This window comes from Acanthaster planci, unplaced genomic scaffold, assembly GCF_054643075.1.
Source record: "Acanthaster planci isolate LZ-2023a unplaced genomic scaffold, COTS_SCS Contig74, whole genome shotgun sequence".
Classification (NCBI taxonomy): domain Eukaryota; kingdom Metazoa; phylum Echinodermata; class Asteroidea; order Valvatida; family Acanthasteridae; genus Acanthaster; species Acanthaster planci.
This window is the reverse complement of record NW_028257696.1, coordinates 1-25,759: the sequence shown is the minus strand read 5'-3', so window position 1 is coordinate 25,759 and position 25,759 is coordinate 1. Positions and strand designations below refer to the sequence as shown.

Here is a 25,759-nt window from a genome sequence, read left to right as displayed (position 1 = left end):
TTGAGTTTGCACTATGTTAAAATGGAAATAAGGGTTACATCAAACATTTTGTTCGGTGTGTTGTTACCTTCCCCTCCCCAATTGATGGATCCAGGGGGCCCCTCCCCGCTCCCCCCAGTAGAAAAATGATAAACTGGTAGGTAGACTGTGCTGTATGAAAGAATTATATACAGGGTACGCGAAGACTACCATTGGCCACCCTCTGCTCTGGTCACCGTGACCATGAATATTGCAGATTGGACAAGAGGTCACCACACAGGGGTGCATCAAGTTAAGCATCTACACATTAACTCTGGTTCAATCCCATCTAGCTCACCATGTACCACCTGTCCAGCCATTGAAAGACAAGACACACTGGTTATTGCTCAGCGGGCCAAAGGCAGATGGGGGGAGGGGGCAGCGGGGGCTATTAATTTCCCCAAAATAAGGATCCCCCTATTTTTTGAGAAACAATGAAAGAAAGGTAAATTATTTTGTGTGGTCTGTTTTTATTTCCCTTCCCCTCAAAATTGTGTAAAAAGGCCCCAGATGTAGCCTCAGCCCTAGGCCATAAAAGTCTGCATGGTTTTTATTCTTTCAATTGTCCCCCCCCAAAAAAAACACACAAACACACAAAATCAGTTCTGATTTCTTCCTTCTTGTAATCACTGCCCATGGGCAGTCTTATTGTTTTCGTATGAACCTTTTTGTATTATAAATATCAGTGAATACCTTCCCCTCAAAATACATTTTTATGAAACCATGGAGGAGGCGGGAATATTGCTGCTCAGCGAAACGTCAAGCCCGACGGCTGTTTTGTGGAATCATGGTAAGATTTGTTTACTAGACAAAACAGTAAATAGCTACCGATTTTGTCAACATGCATATCCACACGTGAACGTGCAGTGCACGATGAATATGATTGATGAGACAGAGCTGCAGTCGAAGAAGTCATCCGAAGACGAATAGGGGCTATGGAAGAAGTGTTTGAAAGGAAGATAAAATGTAAAGTGTTCATTTGCATTCAGTGTACTTATGATTTTTGCAGCACATCTCATGCTGCCAAAAACTAAGGGATAACGTTGGGCCCACCTACATCAGTACATGTATGTACATTACACCTGCCCAATTTTCGGACAATACCGTTGAGTGGTAATAGTTAATGGAGGTAGGAAAACCTCCATGGTTAAGGTTTGGGCAGCCGGCGGGGCGGGGGGGGTCACCAGTCATGTAACCCATGGGCATTATTTATGAATAGGCCTCTACTGAATGGAGTGTTAATATTGCTCTTTTTTGAATTTGGACGGGATCATTAGTCATGTTAGTATGACGATCCTGTCCAAAATCGAAAAAGAGGAATACTAACACTCCACTCAGTAGAGCTAGGAGCTAGCATAAAAAGCAAAGAAGGGGCCCCTTCCCATTTCACATGAAATACAAAAATCAAAAAAGTTTTTCCCTTGTAGGCCCTACCATTTGGGCACCATGGCAGCCTCCAACCGGTAGTCTAGTTCATGTAGAATAATGGCTAGAATCATTCCAAATTTAGGCCTATGCCTATCTCTAGCTCTAAAGACAGCGCATCCAACATCCTTGAAATGATTTGCAGGTAGGCTACAATGTGTTTCATCAGCCTCATTTCCATGGGTATGATATTGCTGCACCATGTTGGTTCCATAGAGCTATATATAAAAACTAGAGCGCTGACTCGTGTACAGCCCTGCTGGGCACATCCATGTTTTGCACAAACCTATGGAAAACTGGACATTTTGTACATCTTTTGTATGGCCACTTGTATATCTGCGTCTGTATTCTGAAATGATACATTAGCAAAGGCGATACATAAACAACCTGAATGCACAATCAGTAAATGAGCATTTCATTTAACTCTGCGCCAAAAAACCCACATGAATTGCACATGAATTTTGCCTTGACTTTTGTTTAATTGGGTTTTATCGGTACCCGATGAGCATGGCAGCTGCTGCTCCAGAGCCGTCAAGTCGCTTAACAATGACTGAATTAAGGAAAAGACTTTTTAATTTAGCTGAACTTGCTTATCGAAAGACAGCCATCGAAAGATAGACATATGAAATCGGACGACCTAAGCTTGCTCAAATGTTAGGGAAACATTCATTTTAAACTAATCAGCTATGGAATATTGATGTAAACAAACATGTGTTATTGCTCTGTACGTGTGAATCTTATTCAAAAAAGACGTACTGATGTTTGTGTATGTTGTACTTACGCATTGCATTGAGAATTCATCATTCGATATCCATTTTTATCTGATGTTGAATGTTCTATAAGCACGCATATGGATTCAAATGTCTGCACCCAGGATGATGGGCCCAGGCCCGACTTTGTCGCTTAAATTTCCACACAAAATATAATTTTAGATAGATGTGATACATTGAATATGATATTAAGGAGCCTAATTAATATTATAAATACAAACGTTTTGCAAAAATATACTTGAATAACTTGTTTACGCTTTGTTAACGCCCTTTAACGCTTATTGACGCTAAATAACATGACCCTAACCTGACATTGTCCAGTTAGTTACATCCCAACTGTGGCAACACCAATGGTCCTGGGATATGGGATATGCATGTACCAACAGTGGAGTAGGAAATGATTTTAAGAACATCAGCTCTGAGCTGAGCAAAACATGAACTGCAAAGTGTTTGAGAAACACGTCAATTTAAAATGCTTAGTAACTCATCCTGTAGTTTTTGTTCATTTTTGGTGGATGAACTCATAACTTTTTCCAGAAATATCCTTCCAAACATGATCATCATCAACCCCTAAAACTTGTTATTGTGAAATAAAATGCCTTCACTCCACGGAAAAACAGAGCCACTGCGAGGGCTGCTAACATCTTGTCTAATTTCACTGAAGTACAAGATCAGGATCTGATTAAAGCATTCAATCCTTTTTACCAATGCTGCAGTTTGTAGATACTCTCTCGGTAGAGAATTTACTGGTCTACAGCCTTGATAGGGATTACATGTACCATAGTTGGGAAAGCCCAGGTCAATAATATATAGAGTAGCTTTTATTTTCGGCTTAAATTTTTTGAGGGGGAGTCGACGAGGTTAAATTTCTACTTAGTGAAATATAAACACCTAATTTATATCAATAGGCTTTTTGAGCAGTGGTGAAACATCATGCCTACCTTGGGATTATCTGAACGAATGTCTTCATGGATGCCATGATCCACAACAAGTAACATCCTTGAAAAAGGTTTGTGCGAGAAACAATTGCCTTCCCAGTATTATATCATGCGGTTCCTCGATAACTCATTGAGTGTGACTCACCATTCCCAATCCAGGCTGAAGTGGGTCATTTTGATGTTTGACAATTCCTTTCTCCCTTTGTGAATTTCACACTCAACAGCGATCCAGAGTAAAACATTTGTGTGCGAAAGTCCGTATCTCACTGGGTTGCGACAGCTCGCAACTAGTTGGAGAGACAAATTATGAGAAAATCTGTGAATTTAGCAACAAGTTTTTCTTGGACTCACACTGATTTGGTACTTTCGACACATTTGCATACGTCGCACGAATATTGCATGAAATGTCGCACGAACTCCAGCAAAATTTCAGCCAGAATTTGCCTGGAGCTCACATACATTTCTTGCGACTGTTGCATGACATTCATGCCTGTCTCATGCCTGGAATGTCAGATTCTCATTTTTTTCTTCAACCAGTCACAGTTTTATTTCGTAGGTCACCAACCCCTCACAAAATTGTGTTATATTTCTTGCACTTTCCTCCTCACAGAAACTAATTTGAGAAGGGTTCAAGATGGCTTTGAGACACCTGCGACAACTCTGTAACTACTTTGAGAGAAAATTTGTCGCACAAATTTTTTTAACATGTTCAAAATTCCCACGACACAATAGCGAGACCCTGCGACTCAAGAAGGAAAAATGAGAACCCCCGCCAACATTTCAAAAACATTTTTGAAACTCTTTCGGGAATACTGTTTGCAATTTGCTTCCAGCTGTCACAGTCCAGTGAGATATGGGTTTAAAGGGTTTGGTGGTTATGGGAATCCAAGCTGTGGAGTTTGCATTGTTCACATGATTGTTTGATAATGTGATGTGTTGTTTTGAGACATTGGTGGAGATTAGTACGGAATATCTGATCTGTGATCATTTTAATAATGTGGAAAATGTTGACATCGCTCATAACAGAGAAATGTTGTACCATTTGGGTCATATTAAATTGTGACTTGACTGTTGAAACAATCCAAATATGGATGTCATTGGCAGATTAGAGCTAGAACTTTGTCTTTATGTATCAACCCTAGATAAATCATTTTGTATGTTGTTTGTTCATTCCATAAAGTAAATTTCTTAAATAATAGTTGAATTTTCTGTCTTTTGAAAAGTTTGGAGCAGTATTGAAGAAGCAGGCCCATGAGTCCATCTCAGCCACAGAGATGGATCTGTGCAGTGATGTACTGACACAGCTTTTTGTAGCTGTCGATCCTAAGGCAGCATTGCATCGGGGCATTGCAAGGTATGGTACTTTAGTTTTGCAGAGTGTTAAATTGCAGTAACGAGCTCTTTTGAATAACTTGAAGGTTAAAAAAGGGGGGCATCGTTCATTCACAAATAGAGTCCATTCATGCAGTATAAGGGATATCATTATACAGTAGTCTCATTGCAGACTTTTGTGTGTGTCTGTGGATTAGATTTCTCTCGATTTTTCACTCAAGAGTTTTATTTGGATGAATTTGCATCATTGGCCTTCTCAAATATTTTGGGACCCTCGCTGTCAAACAGATCCTTCAAAATTCACCTGGAGTTCTTTTGAGAACTTTGGAGGGTGATTGGGATGTAGAGCCCAGTGGTTATTTCTTAAAATGTGGCACGATGCATGTTGACAGTAAAAAAAATTGAGAATCTGCCATTAGGTTCCTGCACAGTGCTTTTGGAAGATTTGGGAGAAGGAACTTCGTAGCAAATTAACCTGAGGAGTTGGAATTTATTGTCTGTTTTTTTCCCTTCCATAAAATGCTTCAGCATTCTCCAAGGTTTCCCTGACAAAGATCACGAGCTTGTGTGTAGAAAACTCAGCACTGTCGTCAGTAATCAACTACTTTTATGTTCCAAGATGGATGCTAGAGAGTGTCGGAAGTGTGTGGATGTGGTGTGTGGACTCCTAGAAAACTTCCTTCTGGGAGAGAAGAGTTTATCATTGATGTTTCATCAAGGTAAAAACAGGAGAAAATTGAAACTGATCAAGCTGATCTCCCCTGTAAAAAAGAATAGAGAGCACTCCCTGAACATTGATGAAGAGACAGAATGGGGGGGGGGACATTTGAACACGTTTGTTAGTGAGCTTCTGGCGTACACTTGAAGACCCTATGAGTTTTATTCATTCAAATACCTTCCACTAAATACAAGCAAACAAGTGCAAACTGTTGTCACTGGAGAGAGGGCACTGTGTTCCTTTTGTTCTTGACACTATTACTACTCTGTAAGTCCAGGTACTTACCACTTAGGACAAAAGACTGACAATTGAGGACGGGGAAACATTATTTGTTCCTTTTATGTTGTTTCCTGTGTGGTTAAGCAAAACGTGACATGTGCAGTGTGTCTGCCCAGTGGGAGGCTGTCGTGAGGTGAAAAAGAGCCCTCTGTCGTTCATGCAAGGGTTTCATTAGACTTTTCTCTCTGTGCTATATATCCTGCTGGCTATTTGAGTCTGTGCCAAGGCCCGTTCATAGTTTGCCGATAAGTAAGCGTGAATGCGATTTGGTGATGTCACATCAAATATTCAATATTCATTCAATTGAACACATTTTAAGAAAAGGGAACTTCATTGCAAGCATGCCGTGGTGTCAATATTTGCTTTGCTTTTGCATTTACCTGAAGTATGAAACTGATTCCACATTTCCATGAGCATACATTCAGTTATATTTTTTGGTCGTTACTTTCTGTTCTTCGACTGTTTTGGAGTTTTTTGTCTTTTTGTCGTGAGGGAATATCTTAACACTTGCTCCCTCAGTTTTGGTTAAGCTCAGAACCTCGGACAATTCAGGTGAGAGACTGCGAAAGTGATTCAGTTACTTTAAATTTATTTTCTTTAGTTTAATTTTTGTTCTTGCTGTCAATATTGTTTGATTGCAGTTGTCACATTTCTTGGAGAGGTCCTCCAAATTTTTATGAGATCTGCAAAGTAAGTTTTATGCTTCAAAATTATTTTGTAGAAAAACATGAGCTTAGGGTTTGAAATTTACACAATTCAAGAAATATGTCTGTGAAAGTTACTGTGAAGCTTCTGTTGACTGATGCCCGCAGTGTTTAAACCTGGCTTTATTTGGAGTTAAGTCTTGTCAGTGTACGTTGGTAAACTGAGGGTTGAACGGTTCTCCTGCAAAGGCCGAGTAAGAATAGTTTCGTGGCACGAAGAGAACCTACATGTATGGAGCAGTTCAAGCCTTAAAATACACACCTGCCTGCATGACCAACTCAGTAGTGTGCATGACCAAATTTTGTATGCGGAAGACCACAGTGAACAGTGTCTGCCTCTAGCTGACAAAATGTTTAGTGACAAGAACTAAATTGAACAACTTGGCGTTTAGACGATTCCATGGTTAAAGATGGAATGAATGGTGAAATAGTGATCCTCTCTTTAGAATTTCAGAATAAAAGTAGACTGTAAATTAGAAAATTCAAAATTTACTGCAACCCCAAGGGGGCTCATTGTGCAGTAGTCAGATCTGACATTACTTTTCATATGTTTCAGATGTGTGAAGGACACCATTGGTCAAAATGAAGCAATGTGCAACTGCATGGCAGCTGTCAAGGCCGTTATTTCGGTCATACAGAGATGTTACCAACAGGAAAGCCAACTGGATGATGCAAGAAATACATCTGGAACAATGGAAACAATGCTGCAGATGATGTGGGATATTTTATCTGATGGTAAGAGTCAACAGACAAGAAATTTAAAGGGTGGTATATCAAGCCAAACCCTCAGGATCAGTTAGCTCGGAACCTTTGTGAATCCTCCTTCAGTGCAGGAAATCCATCACATGTTGTTTGTACCCCAGCTTTTAAGGGGCTTCAAGCCCATGGAAAGTAGCATTGGCTGGATGCTGCTTTCCTTAACCCTTGGAAGTCCTCCAAAACCTTGTATTTGTGGCTTGCATCTTTTTCCAGTTCTCCGTGTACATAAGTGTTGTGAAATACTTACAATCTGTTCAGGACACACCTTGGAGTGGATGTGTTTGGAATTATTTCTGATGGATCGTTTTTCAGTCCCATATCAACACTTTTTTTTTTAAAATCAATGTGAAGACATGTCCATTGGGTTTTTTGACAGACTCCTATCTTGCTGACTGTCGGAGTGCTGCTGGCATGGCTTTGGTTCTCCTTCAGCGTTCACTGGTTTCTGGTGATGAGCACCAGCTTTGTAATGTGGTGAGTCATGTAACCATGCAGTTGCATATAAACACTTTTTCTGATGATTGCTTACAGGCAAATGCTCGATGGTTTTTATGTACCATTTTAAATGGTGCCAACCAAGTCACTTTATCTGCCACATTCACCAAAAGCTATTTATCAAAAATGCATTGTAGGTGGTGGGACTCTTGAAGTGGATGGGGAAGATACCTTCCTTTGCTGCTCAACTCTAACCCACTGAGCTTTTGTTCTAGAAATAGCATTGAACCTAAAAAAGTTCAGCAGATGTAATTTGTATCTACAGGGAGGTCACTGTAATTATCGGCACATGACTGGAGAGAGTCTGTCAAACTCCAGCAGGTTGACAGTGTTGAAGTTTGAGTCATTTGGTATGGATAGCTATCTGCAGTGTGTGGGTGACTCGCAGAGTGGTAGTACCAAGCCTGGCGAGATTGAACACAGTCCAACACAGGGTACCACTAGCCAGTCACTCCACGGAGCAACCGCTGTGTGTCCCCACTCAATTAAACTCCAACACTGTTACCCTAGGGCTTGTCCCCCAATCCAATCAAGCTGACGAACAAATTCATGATATGTGATACTGAATCAGTCAAAACTTGACAAAACGTAAAGTTGGTATTTAACGGACTTGGGGTAGTTAGGGTTAATGCATACAGAAGCTTGTGCTCATTGAGCATTGCTTTGACGAAAAATCTGGTACTGATTCACGGATAATGGAAAAGTTTACATCCTTTGCCATTCATCATGTAAAAGTCCTTTCTGCACTCGCTCCATTCATTATGCCATTATAATGGGGAAGGGCTAACATGTAATTTAGCCTTTTACTGTGTAGGTTGTCAGATGATGTTTTGCAAAATTGTTTTTGTTTTCGACTGTGGAAAGTTTGTAATTGTTATGTATCAAATGAGATGTATATGGTACAAATTGATATCATTTTTCTGCAACAAAAATGGATATTCATTTTTTAATGGCCCGAAGTTACCAATCTAAGAAATAGGATGCACAAGTTTTACTTCAGGACCAAACATCATTCCATTTTCAGATATACACAGCCCTCTTTGGTCACCTTTCTACATCTACGTGCCTGCTACCGCTGCCATCCGTTCAATACCAGCCCCCCAGGTTTGATACTGCCAGCCTCCCTGCCCAATCCTACCTCTTTGTCTGCCATGGAGTGTTGGCCATGCTGGACTCCAAGGACCTGATGGACCAGGGGCTTCCAGTGGATGGCCACTGCCTTCTATTTGATGTCCTGTTTCCTGAGATACTGGGACTGACAGAAAGGTTTTCAGTTTCAATATTTTTCGACTCCTTCAATATTGGTTATAGCACTTTGTGTCCTGATGAAGTGGTTTATGTGTAGGGTTGGGTTTGCAGGGCAAAAACTGGATTGAAAACGGATTGAACGGATCTTTTAGTTTGCAAGTAGAAAAACAACAGGTACCTTGATTTCTCTAGGTATGTGGAATTTTTTTTATCATAATCCTGGAACTTATTTCCAAACATTCAGGCCACTGATTAACTTGAATGAAAAAACATATAACTTGGATATTTGTGAGGTTTTTAAGCATGCATCGTTGGTTTAGAATCTTCATGGAGATATGTTACTTTTAAACGTAGCAATTGACCAATTGTGATTTCTCCACAGGTTGACAGAGCCTAGCTCTGCCTTGGCAGCAGCCCGAACACTCACACTTTGGACCTCCACAGCTGTAGTTGCCATGACGTCAGGTTCCCATGACAACAGTGAGGCCTGCCTCTTTGGTTCAGCTGCAATCCCACAGAAACTGATCCACTATGTGTGGACAAACTGGGACCATCCAATTGATGTAAGAAAAAAAGGTCCCAGATGGTTCGTTAGAATTTTTTTTTCTTAAATAAAAGCAATATGGCATTGCCATTGGTTTTATTCGTAACATTATTTTATCAAAAGTAATGTTACAAATTCATAAGCAGTGACATCTTTGATGCATGCATATTTGATCAATCAGCCAGGTGTACAATTTATTTCCTTTTTCAGGGGATACGATATCAGACAAAAAGCATCTTTGAGAACGTCCTGCAGCTACATGTCATTGCTCAACAGAAATCAGGTGAATGCACTGACTGGGTTATTTTAAAATTATAACAGCCACAAGGCTTGTTCAGCAGTCAGTGTGCATTGAAACATTCTATTGATTAAAATATTCTACAGATCCTGGCAGGAGCAACAGATCTGTTGCTCGAGTCGAGAGATCCTATTTGTTCCGCAGGCTTCAGGTTTCACTTGAATGGTGTCTTTTGGATTCAGGAGGGAGCCAAGCGAAGTTATTTGGAAAGAATTTATGATTGGCCACTGTGCCTCTTTATCCTGAAGCACAGCTAAAATGTTTCATTAAATTGGTGCTTTACCCTCTTAATAAATATATTTACATAATATACATTTTTGGCATTTGCTGTTGCAGTGGTGAACCCACTCACGATAGGATTCTCCCAAAGTATTCAGATATTAGATTCGTCTTCACACTTTTGCATGTGCGTTAAATCTGTTTTGATATATTGTTGAGCCAGATTACAAGCCCACTGAGGATCAGTTTTTACTTGATCTGCTGGACTCGCTGGTGGCAGTGAACTGGCACGTCAGGGGCAAGTACATGCCGTTGGGTTGCCTGGTAATCCATGTGGGAGCTGAGAAGATCTTGGCATCGTATCCCACAATGCCTCAGGAGCTTCTCCTTGTCTTTGGGGATCAGACGCTGGCACCCTATGTGAGTTGAAACGTCTTTCAGTGGACATTTTTTGGGACCAGTTTTTAACAGCAGCTATGAATGGGTTGGGCTGATTTACCAAAAATTGAATTCGGACCAGCACTTGGATCTATCTCACTCTCTCACTCACTCTAGTCTCACTCTTTAAAATTACATGACATCATCGGCAGCTTGATTTGCGACACCTTTAGTACGTGTGCATTTACGTTTGAGTAAATGGCCTGCAAGAGAACCAATGGCTAGGCCAAGGTGGCTTTCTCATCAGGTTGTGTTTTGTGTGAACTTGGCAGGAAGTGAAGCGCACTTAGTGAGTTTTGTCAACTACTAAATTGGGTGAAAAAAGTAGAGAAGATCCATACTGTACTTGATTTGTAAGTCTAGTCAAAATGGACAAAATCTCTACAGTGTTGTTACTTATAAAACATTCATGAGATTCTTGGCCAGTTGAGTCCATATGCATTTGTAACAGGCGGTCTTTGGGCAATCGTCGGAATGCTCAAATCAGGGGACTGCTTTCATCTGTTTGTGCTGTGAACTCTGGGAAATTGCCATTTGCTTGCAGGCTTGTGACCTTCTTGAAAGATTATTCACCCATCACAAGGCTTGGCTGGCACAGTGCAGGCCCGGAGCGGATGGCATTGGACGCTGGCAGAAGATGTGGATAGTGCCAGTGTTAGAATGTCTGTGCAATCCAGCAACAACAAAAGACCAGAAGACCTACCTGATTGAGGTTGGTGGCTTGGTGCTAAAATTTGGAACATTTGGTGGCTTGGTGCTAAAATTTGGAACATTTGGTGGCTTGGTGCTAAAATTTGGAACCTTTTTACCAGGATCTGTGTGCCTTGCTCACACACAAGTCTGTGTATTTAATAAGAGCATATTGTATTAAAACAGAGTAATATGAATTAACGAACGGACCAAATCATCTGGCTGAATTTTGTTGAAATATATCTCCTTGTATTCATGAAATTGAGATCATTATTCAGTACTTTCCGACGTGCAGTCACACAGAGAGCAACGATTGCCGAGCACAATTGTAATTGTTTTGATCTGTATTTTACTAAACTTTTCAGTGTGTTCATTACGTTTGTCAAAATATACCAGCAAATGGCCTTCAGTTGCTGTGGGAAAGTTTTTAAAGCATTTTCAGGAGATGAGAATCACTCAAAAGGACAAAAATGCACGATAAATCTACAAAATGCTCTTAATATCTTTTTTACTGCAGACCACACTTTACAGAGTTTATTCGCTTTTAAACATGCTATACAGAACCAGTTCAATTTTTTTCTACATTTCATTTTGATTTCCCATGCTGTGTCCTAAATCTTAAAATTTAACAGAGCACACACGCAGCAGTTACATGGTTAATATTTTGATGCAGATCATTTTTGTGAAAAAAAAGTCGTAAAAAATGCGGGGAAAAAAATGAACTCCACACTTTTGCGTGTGATTGGTGTGATTGTGTGATTGAATTTTCACTTTTCCCCCTGCAGTATTGTGTTCCAAGGCTCCTGAAATGCAGTCCTGAAGCCCTAGGATTCATTGTGACACACCTCCACCAGGCCAATGGCAGCTCGTCTTCATCTATGGACAAGTCTGGCCTATTGGGGGCCCTTGTCACCTGCCTCAAGACAGCCCGGTCCATGGGTCTGATTGAGCATGCTGGGAAGACTGATGACAACTATGGCATCCACTCATCACAGGCTTGCCTATGGAGGGGTCTGGTACCTTATAGAAAACTGAGGGAGGCCCTGTGTCACAGAGAGAGCCAGGTACCTGGCTAGTTCCGTAGCGCTGTATCTGTTGTATTGCTTGAATACAGACAAAACAGTGCTGTAGTCAAATCCATCATGAGTCCTGTAACTAGTCCACTCATAAGAACAGTCATTAGTAATAGGGTGAACAGTGTTGATGGATTGCTTTTGTGACTGTTCATTTGAATAGCTTGTGACTTGACTTAAGACTTGAAGGCTTGTGACTGACTTGCAATGAACTTGCAGGGACTTGTGATCGACTCGACAACAGTGGATGTCCTTTAAAGTGCAATAAATTCCATTTGAAATCTCCTTGTGAATGTTGACGAACAGTGTAATGGTTTCTGGGTAGGTCAGAATTGATGGCCTGGGTCTTCTGTGCGACTGCAACAAGACGACTGAGGCTGTCTTGCCCGAGGAGCTGGCTTTGCTACGGTTTTTCCTGGTGCTGAACATCAACAGCCCATCACCATCTTTCAGACAGATGATGGGAGCTCACCTCAAGAAGGTGCAAGCGTTTCTTTGGCAGGTTTACAGACTGCTAATGATTTTACAAACATTGTTTGGCCGGGTCAAATTAGAAAACAATCACCCAGTCTGTGATGTTGCCACAAATTTTCCACTGTAAATTACACAAGGGGTACAAACTCAGGATTTCAACTTTAGCCTACTTCACAACAAATGCATTATGATGTCAAAAAGTGGCATTTATGGACACCTGTGTTTGCTTTTATGCAAGGTATGTAGCCGGTCTTAACCAAGGTTAGAAAGGGGGGAATAAAAAACAGTCTTCCCCAAAGAAAAGTTTTATCCATTTCAATGCTCCCAAATCCTCACAGTTGCTAGTTTTTATTAATGAAAAACAGGGTTTTTAAACAGGGTGGAATGTTTAGAACAATATTGTCTGTCATTTAATTGGTATTTCAGTTGGCATAAGATGCCACCTTTTTTCAGCTGTGGGCAAGGATAATGCCCTGTAACCATTGTTTGGCTCTCGCTGAATGCCCATGAATATCCTGAGGCAAACATACGAAAGGCTGTACTGGACACTTGGGCAGTTGAATCAATAACATTTCTACTTGCATGCAGGAGGTTGGTGATTCGATTTATAATGAATATTCAAGATCAGCTGATCTAACTCGGACCAATCAGCCTGGCAGTTAACACTCATTTATGTGCAACTTAGACTTGTTTGCGTTTTTAAACACAAAAGGGCTTTTTCTGGATTTAGGGATAAAACCCATTTGGTGAGCAGTAATCTATACTTGACCTGACTGAAGTGATACTTTGCATGGTGCAATATGGATGACTCTTTTAAACAAAGATTTTCTTTCTTTCTGCCCATCAGCTCTTCGTAAGAATTCGAGGAAAGTGGCAGGGGTATGTTTGAAACAGATGGCCAGGCAGCAGAAGCACGGACAACCAGACAGCCTACCATGTTCCTCCTCAGAAGACCAGATCCAGACTTACAAGGTAGGATTTATATCGCAGCCTTCCCTTATATTCATTTCATGCATTATTTAACAAATCGATAAGAAGCTGGTTATCAGTGTGTTTTCAAATTGTTATCTGGAAATACTTCATGGGCTGTTCTGTGATTCAATTTCAAATCATTCACCCATAGCCATTGGAAAAGCAGGTACCATTCCAATCTGAGCACTTTAAAATGTTGCACATCTACGTCAGGTTTCCTATCAGCGATGTAAGAACATTGTCAGGTGATGAACAACAAACTTGTTTGGTAACTCCCCTGTGAGGTTTAAGCTTAATACACCCACTTTTCTTAAAATTGGAAACTGGATTCAACAAGTGGCTAAAAGAGCTGGTACATTAGAGAAAATGTACCACATTGTACATTGGAGCATTATGATAACACTAGATAAAATGGAAATCTTTTCAACCTCCCTCTTTTCCCTTCCATGTGAACTTTTTCCCCTCATGCTGAAGGAAACGACTTTGTTGCAGCATTTGTCCACATCTCCCTTTCTGTTTACAGGATTTCCTGTCTTGGCTGACCTGCTTTCTGTTTGAAGCCCTGAAACCAGGCAGCTCTTACCCAAGGAGGGCAGTAGCGCTGCACACTCTCAAGACGATGGCTCCAATTTACGGCTACAAACCCCAGGGTGAGTTGAAGTTGATGCTTTGCGCTGGATAGTTTCAGTGATAGTAGTGATACACACAGATATCTTACTGTAAGGAGGAGTAGGTCTTGTATGGAATTGGATGGTACTTCATGATATCATCGGAGTGAGCGTTTGCGTGGAGAGATGAAGGGAACTTTTAGCCCTTGGAGGTTCACATTTTGAGGAGGAAGCCCACACCAAAGAAGAGTGTTTTAGGACTTTATGGAGCTCACAACAGAGACTTAGAATACCATAAGCTTCATATGTATTAAAAGAGCATTGTGATATCTTTAGATTAAAAGCCATTTTAATGCCAAAGCTATTTCCAAGGCTATTGTCATCATGTCCCGTATATTACCCATAGGCAAGGACCTAGACCTATCTGTAGACTACAGATTTGGCCTTACTATCGTTACTCTTGCAGGTAGCATATCAACACTCTTTGACCTGAATGAAATCTGGACTCCAGGCAACATCCAGCTTTTGTTGCACAGGCTGACTGACCCTTATGAGAGTAACAAGGTCATGGCCTTTGACCTTCTACGAGGTCTTTCACAAGAGACACTGGGATTAAGAGTAGGTTCTTGTGTTAAATTTTTGAGTGCTTTTGTTCGAGTTAGTTTCTTGAATCCCAAAATGTGATACAAATTATGAAATAATCATGTTGAAAATTATTTAAAATTGAGTTGCCATGTTAATGTGTTCCTGATATTGTTATTTGTATTTCAATATACATTAATAGTCTTACATCACACTGTGTTCCCATATACTAATGACTGCAGGTTGAGATGCTTCAAATGGTTTGGATCAATGTTTATTACTTTTCTGTACAGTCTCTAATTTTACATTGCTTGTCGGTTCCACTGAGATCTTCCAATTGTGTTGTGGTACTCAAACTGGGGTTAGGTAGAGTTGATAACACTGCCCGTTCTCTCTGATACAGTGAGTACATAGAATTACTTTCCGCTGAAGCAACGTTTTCAGTACTGAAATGTATTGCATCACATTGTGTGGTAGATTAAGCTGCATTTTAAGAGATTTATAACCAAGGAAAGGTTTGCACTTTTAAAAATGTACGTGTGTGCTACTGGTCAGCATCCTGCTTTATACTTTTTCCAGAAGAAAGATCTGACACAGTGATTCATTATTTCATTGGTTTCTGGATGGTACATTGTAAGAATTTGGGAAGGTTTGAAATTTATGCGTTTGTTCTTGTAGGATGGCAGTTGTCTCCATCAAATCTACCTGGAGGCCTTGCAACTTGCCTCCAGCAACAAACCCCACAACTGTGAAACGGCTTCGTTCGTGCTTCGTTTCGTAGCTCTACAGCCAACCCCTCTATTGGAAAGAGGTGTTACCGACATACCTAAGAGCATCCTGGGGATTCTCACTGATCTGTGCAAGAATTTGACCGAGGAGGTGGGCGTGGCTAAGGACAGCTTATTGGAGGCGGCTGTGCAGGGGCCCATGTATGGAATTCTGCATTGCATCAGAGAACTGCTTGGAGATGTAAACCTGAGGTACAATGAAGTTTCAATTCACTTGTCTTTTTACTGATCAAAGCATTTTCCATGGTGACAGGTACTAAGATGAATTTTAAAAGAGAAAAAACAAATTTGAGTGAGGTGTACTTTTTGTTGGATTCTTATATATGGTTATGTTAATACTGTAGAGTGCTATGATTACGAGTGGTATTATTTCAAATGTTTAATTGTAACTGACATGTCCTTGGGTTGTCAATTTCTTCTTGATATACATCACTGAATGCTGTAGGGGATCTTGTTGTATTGATAGTCGGCCGTACTTGAAGACAGCGCCATTAATTACTTGCAGTTAAACCAAGTTTCCACTTGTGAAGTAAGCTGTTAAGAAAGACAAAAAAGAAATGTTCAGCTGTAGAGATAGGAGGAATATCCAGGTAGATATTCTGTCAGAGAACCCCAGTCCACTTGTTGAAGTTGTTAAGCCCAGGTCAAAGAGTTGGAGGGTAAGGACAGTACTACTGATTCAACCCCACTCCACTAAACGATTACATTGTGTATTGGCTGTTCAATGGTGTCATGAAGGAACTACATGTTTCGTCTAGTTGCATCTCTCTTCAAACCCATCTTTGAAATAGTTGTTTGCGGTACCCGCTGCTACATCCGATTCGAACCTGCCAGCCGACACCGGCAAGCTCGGTGGTCAAGTGATTAAGACGTCTGCACTAGTAACCAGGAGGTCATGGGTTCTAGTCCCACCCGAGTACGCTTGTGGGTTTTTCAACTATCGGGGGCATACACCGAGCATACAGTGTTAAATATGCGTCGGGCAGTGCAAAAATGGAAAATTAATTTGCATCTCTCTTGTCATTGTAGGACTATGTCCCATTCGGATGGCTGGAATGTCATGGTGTCTCAGCTGATCCAGCTATGCTTGGAAGTGGCTGAGGTTGCCTGCGTGGTCGTGTGTAACTCCTCCCCTGAGGGCTACGTACCTGAGGAATCTGACAGTGGTAAACCTTGTTTTGTCCTGTCACGTACATGTGCCATACTTTTACCAGTCTTTTCCATACTGTTTGTTTCACTCATATTGTGAGCCTGTGTGTATGCTCTATGGGATGCACAATGTGTTTGACCACTAGACCTAATTACAATATCAAAATGGGCGATTGACCTGTCCAACTGTGGGGCTGTCAGCATTTCTTTGGAGATGCTGGCAGTGCTATACACTGAAACATGCTGACGAGTTCATTTTTGCCAAAGAGTGGTACAAACTCAAGTTTGAGTGCTTGTGTAAACTGGGGCATATCTCTCATATCGCCATAAGCAAATAAGCTGAAACCAAAGCATCACACCAAGAGCGCCCTCTTTAACCACTACCAGCCGGGGACTCCGAAATCGGAGCGTATGGTTTATATGTGTGGCCGGGGTCTCCGACCTCGGACAAAGGAAACAGGGCCCTGTAACAAAAGACCGTACTCCGAACAAAAGACCAGGCTGCTGGGCATTACCGGCATTTTTCACTCTCAAAAGTGGTGATAATCCAGCGTTATTTTGAAACCGTATACCAGGGTTTGGGGCATTTAGAGCAAGCGGATTACCACCGGGGACAAAAGCTCTCCACCACCGCAGCGATGAGCCACACAGCCCCGCTGCATGCTAATCTGGCCCCTATTGAAAAGAGATCAGCAGCACACTGTGCCAGTTTTGTGAACAAAAGAAAATTACTAACACCGCAATATCTGGGCTCTTTTTACAAGGTGGCAGGCCTGGCTGAAATACTCCAGGGTCAATAGATGTTGTCTGTCAGATTAAAGTAGGGACCAGATAGTCCTTTGTGTGGGTGTAGGTGTCCAGTAAATGAAGATAGGAATTTTTAAATAATTTTGGAAACAGAAAAAAAATGATAATTATCCAGCCCCAGCATCATCAATATTCTATTTTCAAAATTCTTTAAAAATTCCCATCTTCGTTTACTAGACACTTACAAACACGTGAAGGACTGTCTGGTGGCCCCTCTAGCCTGACAGACTAAATTTATTGACGCCTGAGTATTTCAGCCAGGCCTGCAGCCTTGTAAAAAGAGCCCAGATTGTGCGGTGATATATAACTTTCATTTGTTCACGAACCTGGCTCAGGGCGCTGCTGACCTCTTTTCAATAGGGGTCAGATTAGCATGCAGCAGTGCTGTGTGGCTCATCGCTGCGGTGGTGGAGCGCTTTTGTCCCCAGTGGTAATTCGCTCGCTCTCAATGCCCCAAACCCCGGTATATGGTTTCTAAACAAGGCTGGATTATCACCAGGCTGGATTATTTTGAGAGTGAAAAATGTCGATAATTCCCAGCAGCCTGGTTTTTTGTTCCGAGTACGGTCTTTTGTTACAAGGCCCTGTTCCCTTTGTCCGAGTTTGGAGACCCCAGCCATGCATATAAAGCATACGTGTCCGGATCCGGAATCCCCGGCAGGAAGTGGTTAACCATAAAATCACATGGAAAGAAGAATTTCGACACATATAAGGCAACACTGAACCCAAAGTATATTGTAGTACATCATAGTTAGCGGTGTACGGAGTATATATAAAAGCTATAGCGTATTTACAGTGGCAGAAAACAGTGTTGTGAAGATGTTTTTCAAGCACAGTTAACTCCCCTCCCCCACCGGGTTGCTTCCAGCTTTTGACCAGCCTGAACCAGCATCAGAAGAGGGGTGTCCCCCCTCCAACTCACCCCCAGCAGTCTTGGCCAGCAAGGCCCTGAAGAGAGTCACCCCACAGATGGTGCTAGTATGCTGCTGGCGTAGCATGAAGGAGGTCTCCCTGCTGATGGGACACCTGGCTCTCTCAGCACCGCTGGCTGGGGACGACACCTGCCCTGGTCTGATCTCACATTGTCAGGTGAGGACAGGCCAAGGTTCTCCACAGTTGGGGTCCCAGAGGGAGGCTGCAAGATATTTCAGTTGAAATTTTCATGGATTTTTTTAAAGTTGGGTACATGAGGGATTTTTTGGTGTTTCGTACGAAAGAGTTGGTAAGATGTTGGAGATTCATTCTTACACAGTAAAGAGGTCATTGTTTCAAAGAAATTTTGTTGAACAAATGTGTTTTAGCAGGCAACAATTTTTTCCAAGAATGGAAGATTACCGGAATACACAATTTTTGGCTAGGAAGTGAAAAGAACTTATTTATTGCCCGTTGTTCTTTAGAGTGTAAAACCAGGCAATATTGGGCAAAATATATTGGACATCTATGTCTGATAAGTCAAATCCTTTCCGTTACCTGTCAGTCTTTTGAAATGTCACTCTGTAAACTGTTCCAGTCGGTCAGTGTGCACAGCCATCCTGAAAGTGACTGATCAGGTTTTGCTTTCTTTATGCCTCTCGTCAGCTGGAAGACATCGGCCATTTCTTCTTGCGGCTGCTGAAGGAATCCAAGCATAGAGGAGCCTTTGAGCTGGCTTATGCAGGCTTCATCATGCTGACAACAAGGCTGTGGAAGTAAGCATTCTTCTAGTCTAACATCTGATTCATCTCGTAGCTAACTGCTTCAAAGAAGGAGGTTTTTCCAAATTTACTTTGGTATGTTATTGCAATTTACCTCACATCAAAATGTGAAGTGACTACTGAATTTTCTTTCTTTTATGAGGTTTTCTTTGGATACAGCACTACGTAATGTGAATTCAAAGCATCACCATGCGTTAACCATTGGCCAAGCTAGAGTTCAGATGTGACCATGTCTTTGTGTTATCTATTATGGGTTGCTGAAATTTGAATGTAAACCTCTGTACGTTTTGCAACTGGGCTTATTAATGTGTGTTGTTCTGTAGATTTTTGAAACAAAAAATTTGTCTGTACTTGCTGGAATCTATATGGCATTTTATGGGTTTTCTTTCTGCTGTATTGATTTGTGATAGTTTGATAGCATTTAAACCAAATAATTATAAGTTTTTAATTGAGTACACAGAAATCGGCCATCATGTTGTTGCAGATATAGACTTTGTAATCTGTAAGTTTTAAATCTTTGAAAATTTTGATTATGGGTTGCCATGACCACAAATACATGTACATATTGATCATGCATAGGCATGCCACTTGTTTATTGCGTATTTTCATTTGATTCTACAGGAACGAGTCAGTAACCTTGCACCAGCTACCCAAACAGTGGTTAGAGGGCCTTTTGTCAGACATTACAGCTAGCCAGTCAATGCTGTGCGCTACACGACGCAGTGCCGGGATACCTTTTGCCATTCAGGTACTTGGGCAGTTCGTCCAGTTGTATCCAGTTGAAAGCCATGTTTAGGGTGTGAGTTATCGGTTGTCTTTTGTTAACTTGGGTGTTACAGATGCAGGGCTTATTAAACCTGTGTTTTACTCTGCATTTGATTCCTGCCAGGCCCTGGTCGGTTCGGAGCCTAGCTCCCAGGGTAAGAGTTGCTTCAAGCAAGCCATGGATACCCTGCTCAGTCTGGCTTTCCCCAAGTCTGCGGGAAGCGATTCCATCACCTCACAGGTACCGGGAAATAACTAGGTTTGGGATAAGGGTGGGACGTTTGCACGATTTTTTCAAACGAAAAAATTTTGAAATCCATTTACAAATTTTCCCAAATGTTTGAACGCAAATTGGCATTCGTTTTCATCGTAAATGCCTGTAAAATGTAATCTGATTTTCAGAACACTTTATTGCTCGGTCATGTCAAAGGAATACCATGAATTCATCTGCGGAGCTTTGTGTCAAATATTTACATTGTATACAATTTTTAGTGTTTAAAGTTTTCAATGACACCGTAGGTAGGGTGGGACATTTAAATGGTATGGACAAGTTTTCCAAACGTTTTTCAAATTAAACTTATATTCCCACCTTTAGTTTGGGGGAAGAACGTATCAATAGTGGTTTAGAATTATTTATTTTTAAGTATTATATTTAAGTATGTGCCTGTTGTTAATTAACGATGTTGCATTTTGAATTCAGTTATACAACAGTTTATCGTGTCTCTTCTTCATTGTGTCAGATAGGTTTTATTGTTTTGTTTCCTTAGTTCTGATAGTAGTTACACAAAGGAATCTTTGAAAATAGACACACTTCTTGCAAATTAAATTTAGTATAATCAAGTTGATGTATCTTGTAACCTTTTCAAGAGTTTTGTTAGTTTTTCATTCCAAGGATGTTTAAATTAAGTATTGAATTCACTTTATGTTGAGCACAAAGCTGGATATGATGCTGTGGAGTACTGAAAAAAAATTGGTTAGTTCAGAAGTGTAGTTCTGTGACATACATTCTTTGCCTTTCTCTCCTTTGCAGATACATGCCTTGAACATTTTGCGAGTCCTGTTCAAAGATGCCCGTCTTGGCGAGGATGTGATTCCGTACATAGCTGATGGCGTCAGGGCAGCCATTCTAGGCTTTGCTGCTCAGCTCTGGGCAGTAAGTCATTCTGGTATTCAGCACACTAATCCAGTTATTTTGACACTCCTCAGGCAGAGTGTTTGGCAAAGGCTCATTGGCCATTGTACTGCAGCCCAAATCTCCGCTTCTCAAGTTTGATGGTTGAGCCAAGTAGCAGAACACCACAGTTTCCTCACTGATGTTGGTGAACTGTTTTCCAAAAGGAGTGGCTGATTTTGGGCCCAATTCAGTGTGACCTGTTTTGACCTTATTTTGGAAGGATCAAACCATGTTATTCACTGCTGCTTTTTTGTAATGGCAGGTGAGGAATTCATCCACTCTCCTATTCAGTGCTCTAGTGACAAGAATCTTTGGTGTGCAGAGGGCGAAACAGGCTCATGACAGGAGGAATTGGTGAGGCTTTGTACAGGAATAAGTTACATAACACGCCAATTATTTCACGTATATCTGTGAATCTATGGAATCATTTCCAATCATATCAGTTGTCATCTAGTCCATTAAAGTCCGATGGTACCTCAGTATTCCAGTGTGCAAAGCATACAGTTTGAGGCAAGACTTGCCGTTCCAATTTATAAAACCAACAACATGCTACGTCATTTACATTAAACCTCAAGGATATGGACCACGAGGTAGAAATATTGGCTTTTCATTTACAATGTCTGCTTTTCTGTGGATATATAAATTTTACTGCTAAGTGGTTTCTTTTTAGAGACATTTTGTGTTCCTAGTGTGCTCTCAATTAGTGCAAATACAGGAATTAAAGCTGTTTCGATTATAGAAACTTAAATGTTGTTTTTTCAGCATGACTGGGAAGGAGTTCTTTGCCCGGTTCCCATCCCTCCACCCATTCCTACTACAGCAGTTGAAGGAGGCAACCAGTGTGCATATGAGGTAGACAGTAGAGGCAATTTTTTTAGAATGGAATTGCATGGAGGCTGATCTATGGGCTGAATTGTGAATATCCATAACTTACCTTGACGGAGCTTAAGACCAATTTTAGTTGAGTCACTTTATTTGCACGTTTCCTGTATACCATAAAGTTTGCCAGTAAGTACTTGCCAAAATATTCATTGATATTCACTCATGCACTGTTCTGGAATGGTTCACTAGCGTTGTTTTGCTGTGAAAAAAAATTGACCCAGTTTCTTTTGACCTAGTTAACATTTAGTTGTTGGAATGAGAAATAAACTAATCGTTAGGGCTAAAAAGAAAGTTCACTATAGAGCGCTTTTGATACGACAACTGAGTCTTTGAACTGGGTGGTGTTTCTGATCTAGGCTGTTGCATAAACAAGTTGGCCTTTGGTCATGTGACCAGATGGACTGGTACCCAAGTGGAAGATCTGTTGACCTTTGAACCAAATTGAATCCTGGGTCCAGAACCTTGGCGAATCTCCAGGCAATGGAGTCTTTTGGATGGGATGGGATGTAATTTTAGACTTTTGTATCTATTTCAATTTTGCAATAATCTCTTGTAATATTTCTGGTCTCAAGGTCTGGCACAGCGCGCCTGCACCCTAGCCTGTTCCCGGTTCTCCTGCTGCTGTCCAGGCTGTACCCATCGCCCATGGACGGGGCTCGCACCAGGCTCAGCATGGACCACTTTGTACCCCATGTGCTCAGGTACAATTTGAGCTCCACACATCGTAGCTGCGGTCTGAATAACAAGATTTTGTTATTTAATGATTTGGTCCTTTTATTCCAATTCATTGTGAATAGTTTGGAAGGTATATTTTGAAGGTTTAGGTACAGGCTTTGAACTCCTGTGTCTCTACCCTAGGAACGTTTTGTCCCAGCTCTGCTTTGTTTTGTTTAACCAAAGAATGTTAGATTTGTCTGTGATTTTGGCTAAACCTGTTCTTCCATTTGCTCTTTCGTCCTTTTCACAAGTGCACAAAAATGTAGGCTTGGAGGGGAGGTATTGATAGCCTATAAACACTTTGATAAACTTCAAAAAATGTCCATGGGTGGTCGTTTTCACGCCTACTGCTTTAGAAGGGATGTGGAATCAGAGAAAAGAATGCATTTTGTAAGTTTTTCAAAAGCCTGGCATAAAACTGCTCAATCTCAGTGTACTCAAAATTCCAACTAGTTGATCCATTGTCATTCCTGCCACCTGTCTCTTAATCTGGAATACAATCTTCCCACTTTCAACCTGCTAAGAAGCAACTGAGAAGCAGTATTTCTTTTCTGTAATAACTGCATCCTTGAACAACATCTTACTTGAAAGTGGCCATCAGGGGCATTTATTTAATGACAAGACATGAATGTTATTGTTCAGATTTCCCTCCTACTGTGTTGAACTCTTCACTTCTCAGTTGTGCAAGCAGTGCTGTCTACAAGACACGGGCCATCGCAGCCAGGGCCCTGGTACCTCTGGTCCCGGCCAGTCGCCAGCTGGACATGCTGAAAGATCTCCTCGGATTACTGCCCAGGACGCCAGACCAACCGGCCCACCACAACCACATTCATGGAGTGCTTTTACAGGTCAGTCAGGTAGATTTTGCGACCCCACTTGTCACGTTCATGCAAAAACAGTCCTTACTTGCCACAGCAGGAAGTGTACACAGGGATGTACAGTCGACTCCCGTTATTACGAGGGCCGGCGGATTTTCAGAATTCTGTTGTTATAGCCAGAGCGTCGTTAAAACCGGAGCGCAATTTTTCACACTCATTTTGCACAAGTTTATAGCCATGTACATGTCTGTTGGAATCATGTACAGGTACACCGATACCGCACGCCAAACACATGAAAAGACAGTGTTATGTGTCTCTTATTGATGCTGAATTTTTATCTAATGTTGATGAATAAAATGAATGAAAAGTCAAATATTTGACAACCTGGATCAGAAGAAACCGAGAATAGCCAAGTGAGAAGAAATATTCAAGTCCGTGCTGGTAAGTACGTCACACGTCCTGAGTGTACGTTTTGCTTTCGTCATGAATTGGCTAAAACCAGTCAGAAGAGGGCGCCACTATTACCAGTATGTCCGGGGGCGCAATGTCATTGATCGGCGAGATGAAACAACATTACGTTGAAGTTCTTACAAAGGTGCATTGATAAGGCATTGACAGACTTGGGAAATGTATGATGCCCGAATCGGGACAAAAGGTTTGTCGTTAACAGCTTCAGATAATACGGTTTTGGGAAAAAGTCGCTGTAAATGGGTTGAGAACAATACTTTTGCTCACATGGGGTCGGCACAAATCGTCGTAGGCGGAGTCTCACAATGTTCACGCACGTAATGACCAAATATTTCTCCACAGCAATGAACACAAATTGTTCGGGACTGGGAGAATATGCTTGTTGCATCTGGGTTATCATTATGACCGAGCCCGTAATAACGGGAGTTGACTGTATGTAGCAAGAGGGAAGAAATGGCTGCCTAGTTAAAAAAAGGCTCTTACTAAGTTTTTTTCTAAACTTATTGTAACTCAGTAGTTTGTATTCTTTTAATGAACAAGTTTAGAATTGTGTAGGTCATTCAGAAACATCAATGCATGCTCATGTGGTTGGCCCTGTTGGGGGGACTATAAGCCGACTGACACTCACCAAACATGTTCAAGCTGCCGTGACATTGTGTGCTTTTTTCTCAAATGACACTGCTCTTTTGACACAACGACTTGGCTCATTGCGGAAAAGGTATGCAAGAAGTTCTGTGCACATATAAATGATCACACTTTTCCCCAGAATCTCATGTATGCACTTCTGGAGAGATGAGGTTGTCACCCGATGATGCGTCTCTGCAGTAGGCATTCCAAAATTGGGGGCGGGGGAAACAACCAACAAATGGTGGGGGGGATGTGCCCTCATTTGCTTTAATTGTACCTGTGGTCGCATACTCCATGTTAGTAGAAAGTCTTCGAAAACTATTTGAAATCAAAGACGGTCTGTCAGGGACAGTTTTCTAATCTGGCTGTTGTATGCTTCACAGATTCGGGAGATTCTAGACTGTGCCATTCAAATGGCAAGTAGTCAGCAGACTTGTGCAGCCCTGGTAGGCGTCATGTCATCAGTAGCTGATTGTGTCTGGCTTGCATCTGAGTATGTACAATTATGCATGGTACTTGTCCTATCTGCCCTGAGCTGAAGTGCACCCTCACCGGTGAAAGAAAGACCGATGGTACTATATTTTCCAACTGGGTTCTTGCGCCCGTTTGGCTTGCATGCGAAGACAATAAATTTCAGACTAAATTGGTGGCGCGTACTCAGCATGCGACGCGTCAAACGCACATAAACTTGTGCGCCTATGTAGTAAGTGCGTACCAAATAACTGTCAGTTATATTTCAAAATACGCCCTCTTTAATCCCTGCTCGGAGCGGATAAGGACACTTTGAGCCTGAGGCCACTACTAGTGGTCTAACTTTGCCCAGTTCTGCATACAGGAAAATCAATTCCGCTAATTGTTGATTGGCAATTGGTCAATAGTCTTTGCTTGTCATTGGTTTTATTGCTTTTTAAAATGATGGCCAAAATTTGGGGGAGGGGGGCCATATTTTTGAATTCAGATATTTTGGACTTGTTACGTCATCTGGCTACTTATTATATACTTCAGGAAAGACCCAGTGATTGCTCATTAGCTGAAGAATGTCTGTCCAGACAGCCAGACAGACGTTCATTGTACACCACAAACAAATCTCTGTTTGGCCAGTTACAAATTGTAGAGCACTGCCTTTTTAGGATTGACCAATTTGGGGGATGTTGGATGTTTAAAAGTAAAGTTTTCTAATGACACTACTACAGGCTATCTTCAGCTGCCCTCATTTACTTACTACCAGCACAGAAATCCAAATATTCACTCAGAAAAGTGAAAGGATTCCAAGACATTTTTAAACC

General features: G+C 41.3%; 1 protein-coding gene across 1 annotated transcript; it reads left to right on the top strand.

The window, feature by feature from the left end:
• The first annotated feature begins 861 nt into the window (after positions 1 to 861).
• Positions 862 to 25,724, top strand: LOC147795319 (tRNA (32-2'-O)-methyltransferase regulator THADA-like). The gene is made up of 29 exons (XM_087132064.1): positions 862 to 984; positions 3,122 to 3,222; positions 4,375 to 4,505; positions 5,012 to 5,202; positions 6,122 to 6,170; positions 6,741 to 6,919; positions 7,320 to 7,417; positions 8,463 to 8,704; positions 9,069 to 9,249; positions 9,441 to 9,513; positions 9,971 to 10,167; positions 10,730 to 10,897; positions 11,661 to 11,939; positions 12,274 to 12,547; positions 13,270 to 13,394; positions 13,918 to 14,044; positions 14,469 to 14,620; positions 15,263 to 15,564; positions 16,402 to 16,538; positions 18,197 to 18,417; positions 18,907 to 19,016; positions 19,644 to 19,770; positions 19,912 to 20,028; positions 20,818 to 20,940; positions 21,224 to 21,315; positions 21,724 to 21,813; positions 22,416 to 22,544; positions 23,240 to 23,408; positions 24,857 to 25,724. Exons 1-29 carry the CDS (start codon positions 954 to 956, stop codon positions 25,010 to 25,012), a joined length of 4,371 nt encoding a protein of 1,456 aa, XP_086988190.1. The 5' UTR covers positions 862 to 953; the 3' UTR covers positions 25,013 to 25,724.
• Positions 25,725 to 25,759: the final 35 nt, after the last annotated feature.

Excerpts from the sequence above, each read along its gene's own strand:
- LOC147795319 (XM_087132064.1), top strand. The coding sequence starts at position 954 with ATGGAAGAAGTGTTTGAAAGGAAGATAAAAT. Across the intron at positions 3,223-4,374 it reads AAGTAACATCCTTGAAAAAG|TTTGGAGCAGTATTGAAGAA; the intron begins GTTTGTGCGAGA and ends TCTTTTGAAAAG. Across the intron at positions 19,017-19,643 it reads CTGACAACAAGGCTGTGGAA|GAACGAGTCAGTAACCTTGC; the intron begins GTAAGCATTCTT and ends TTGATTCTACAG.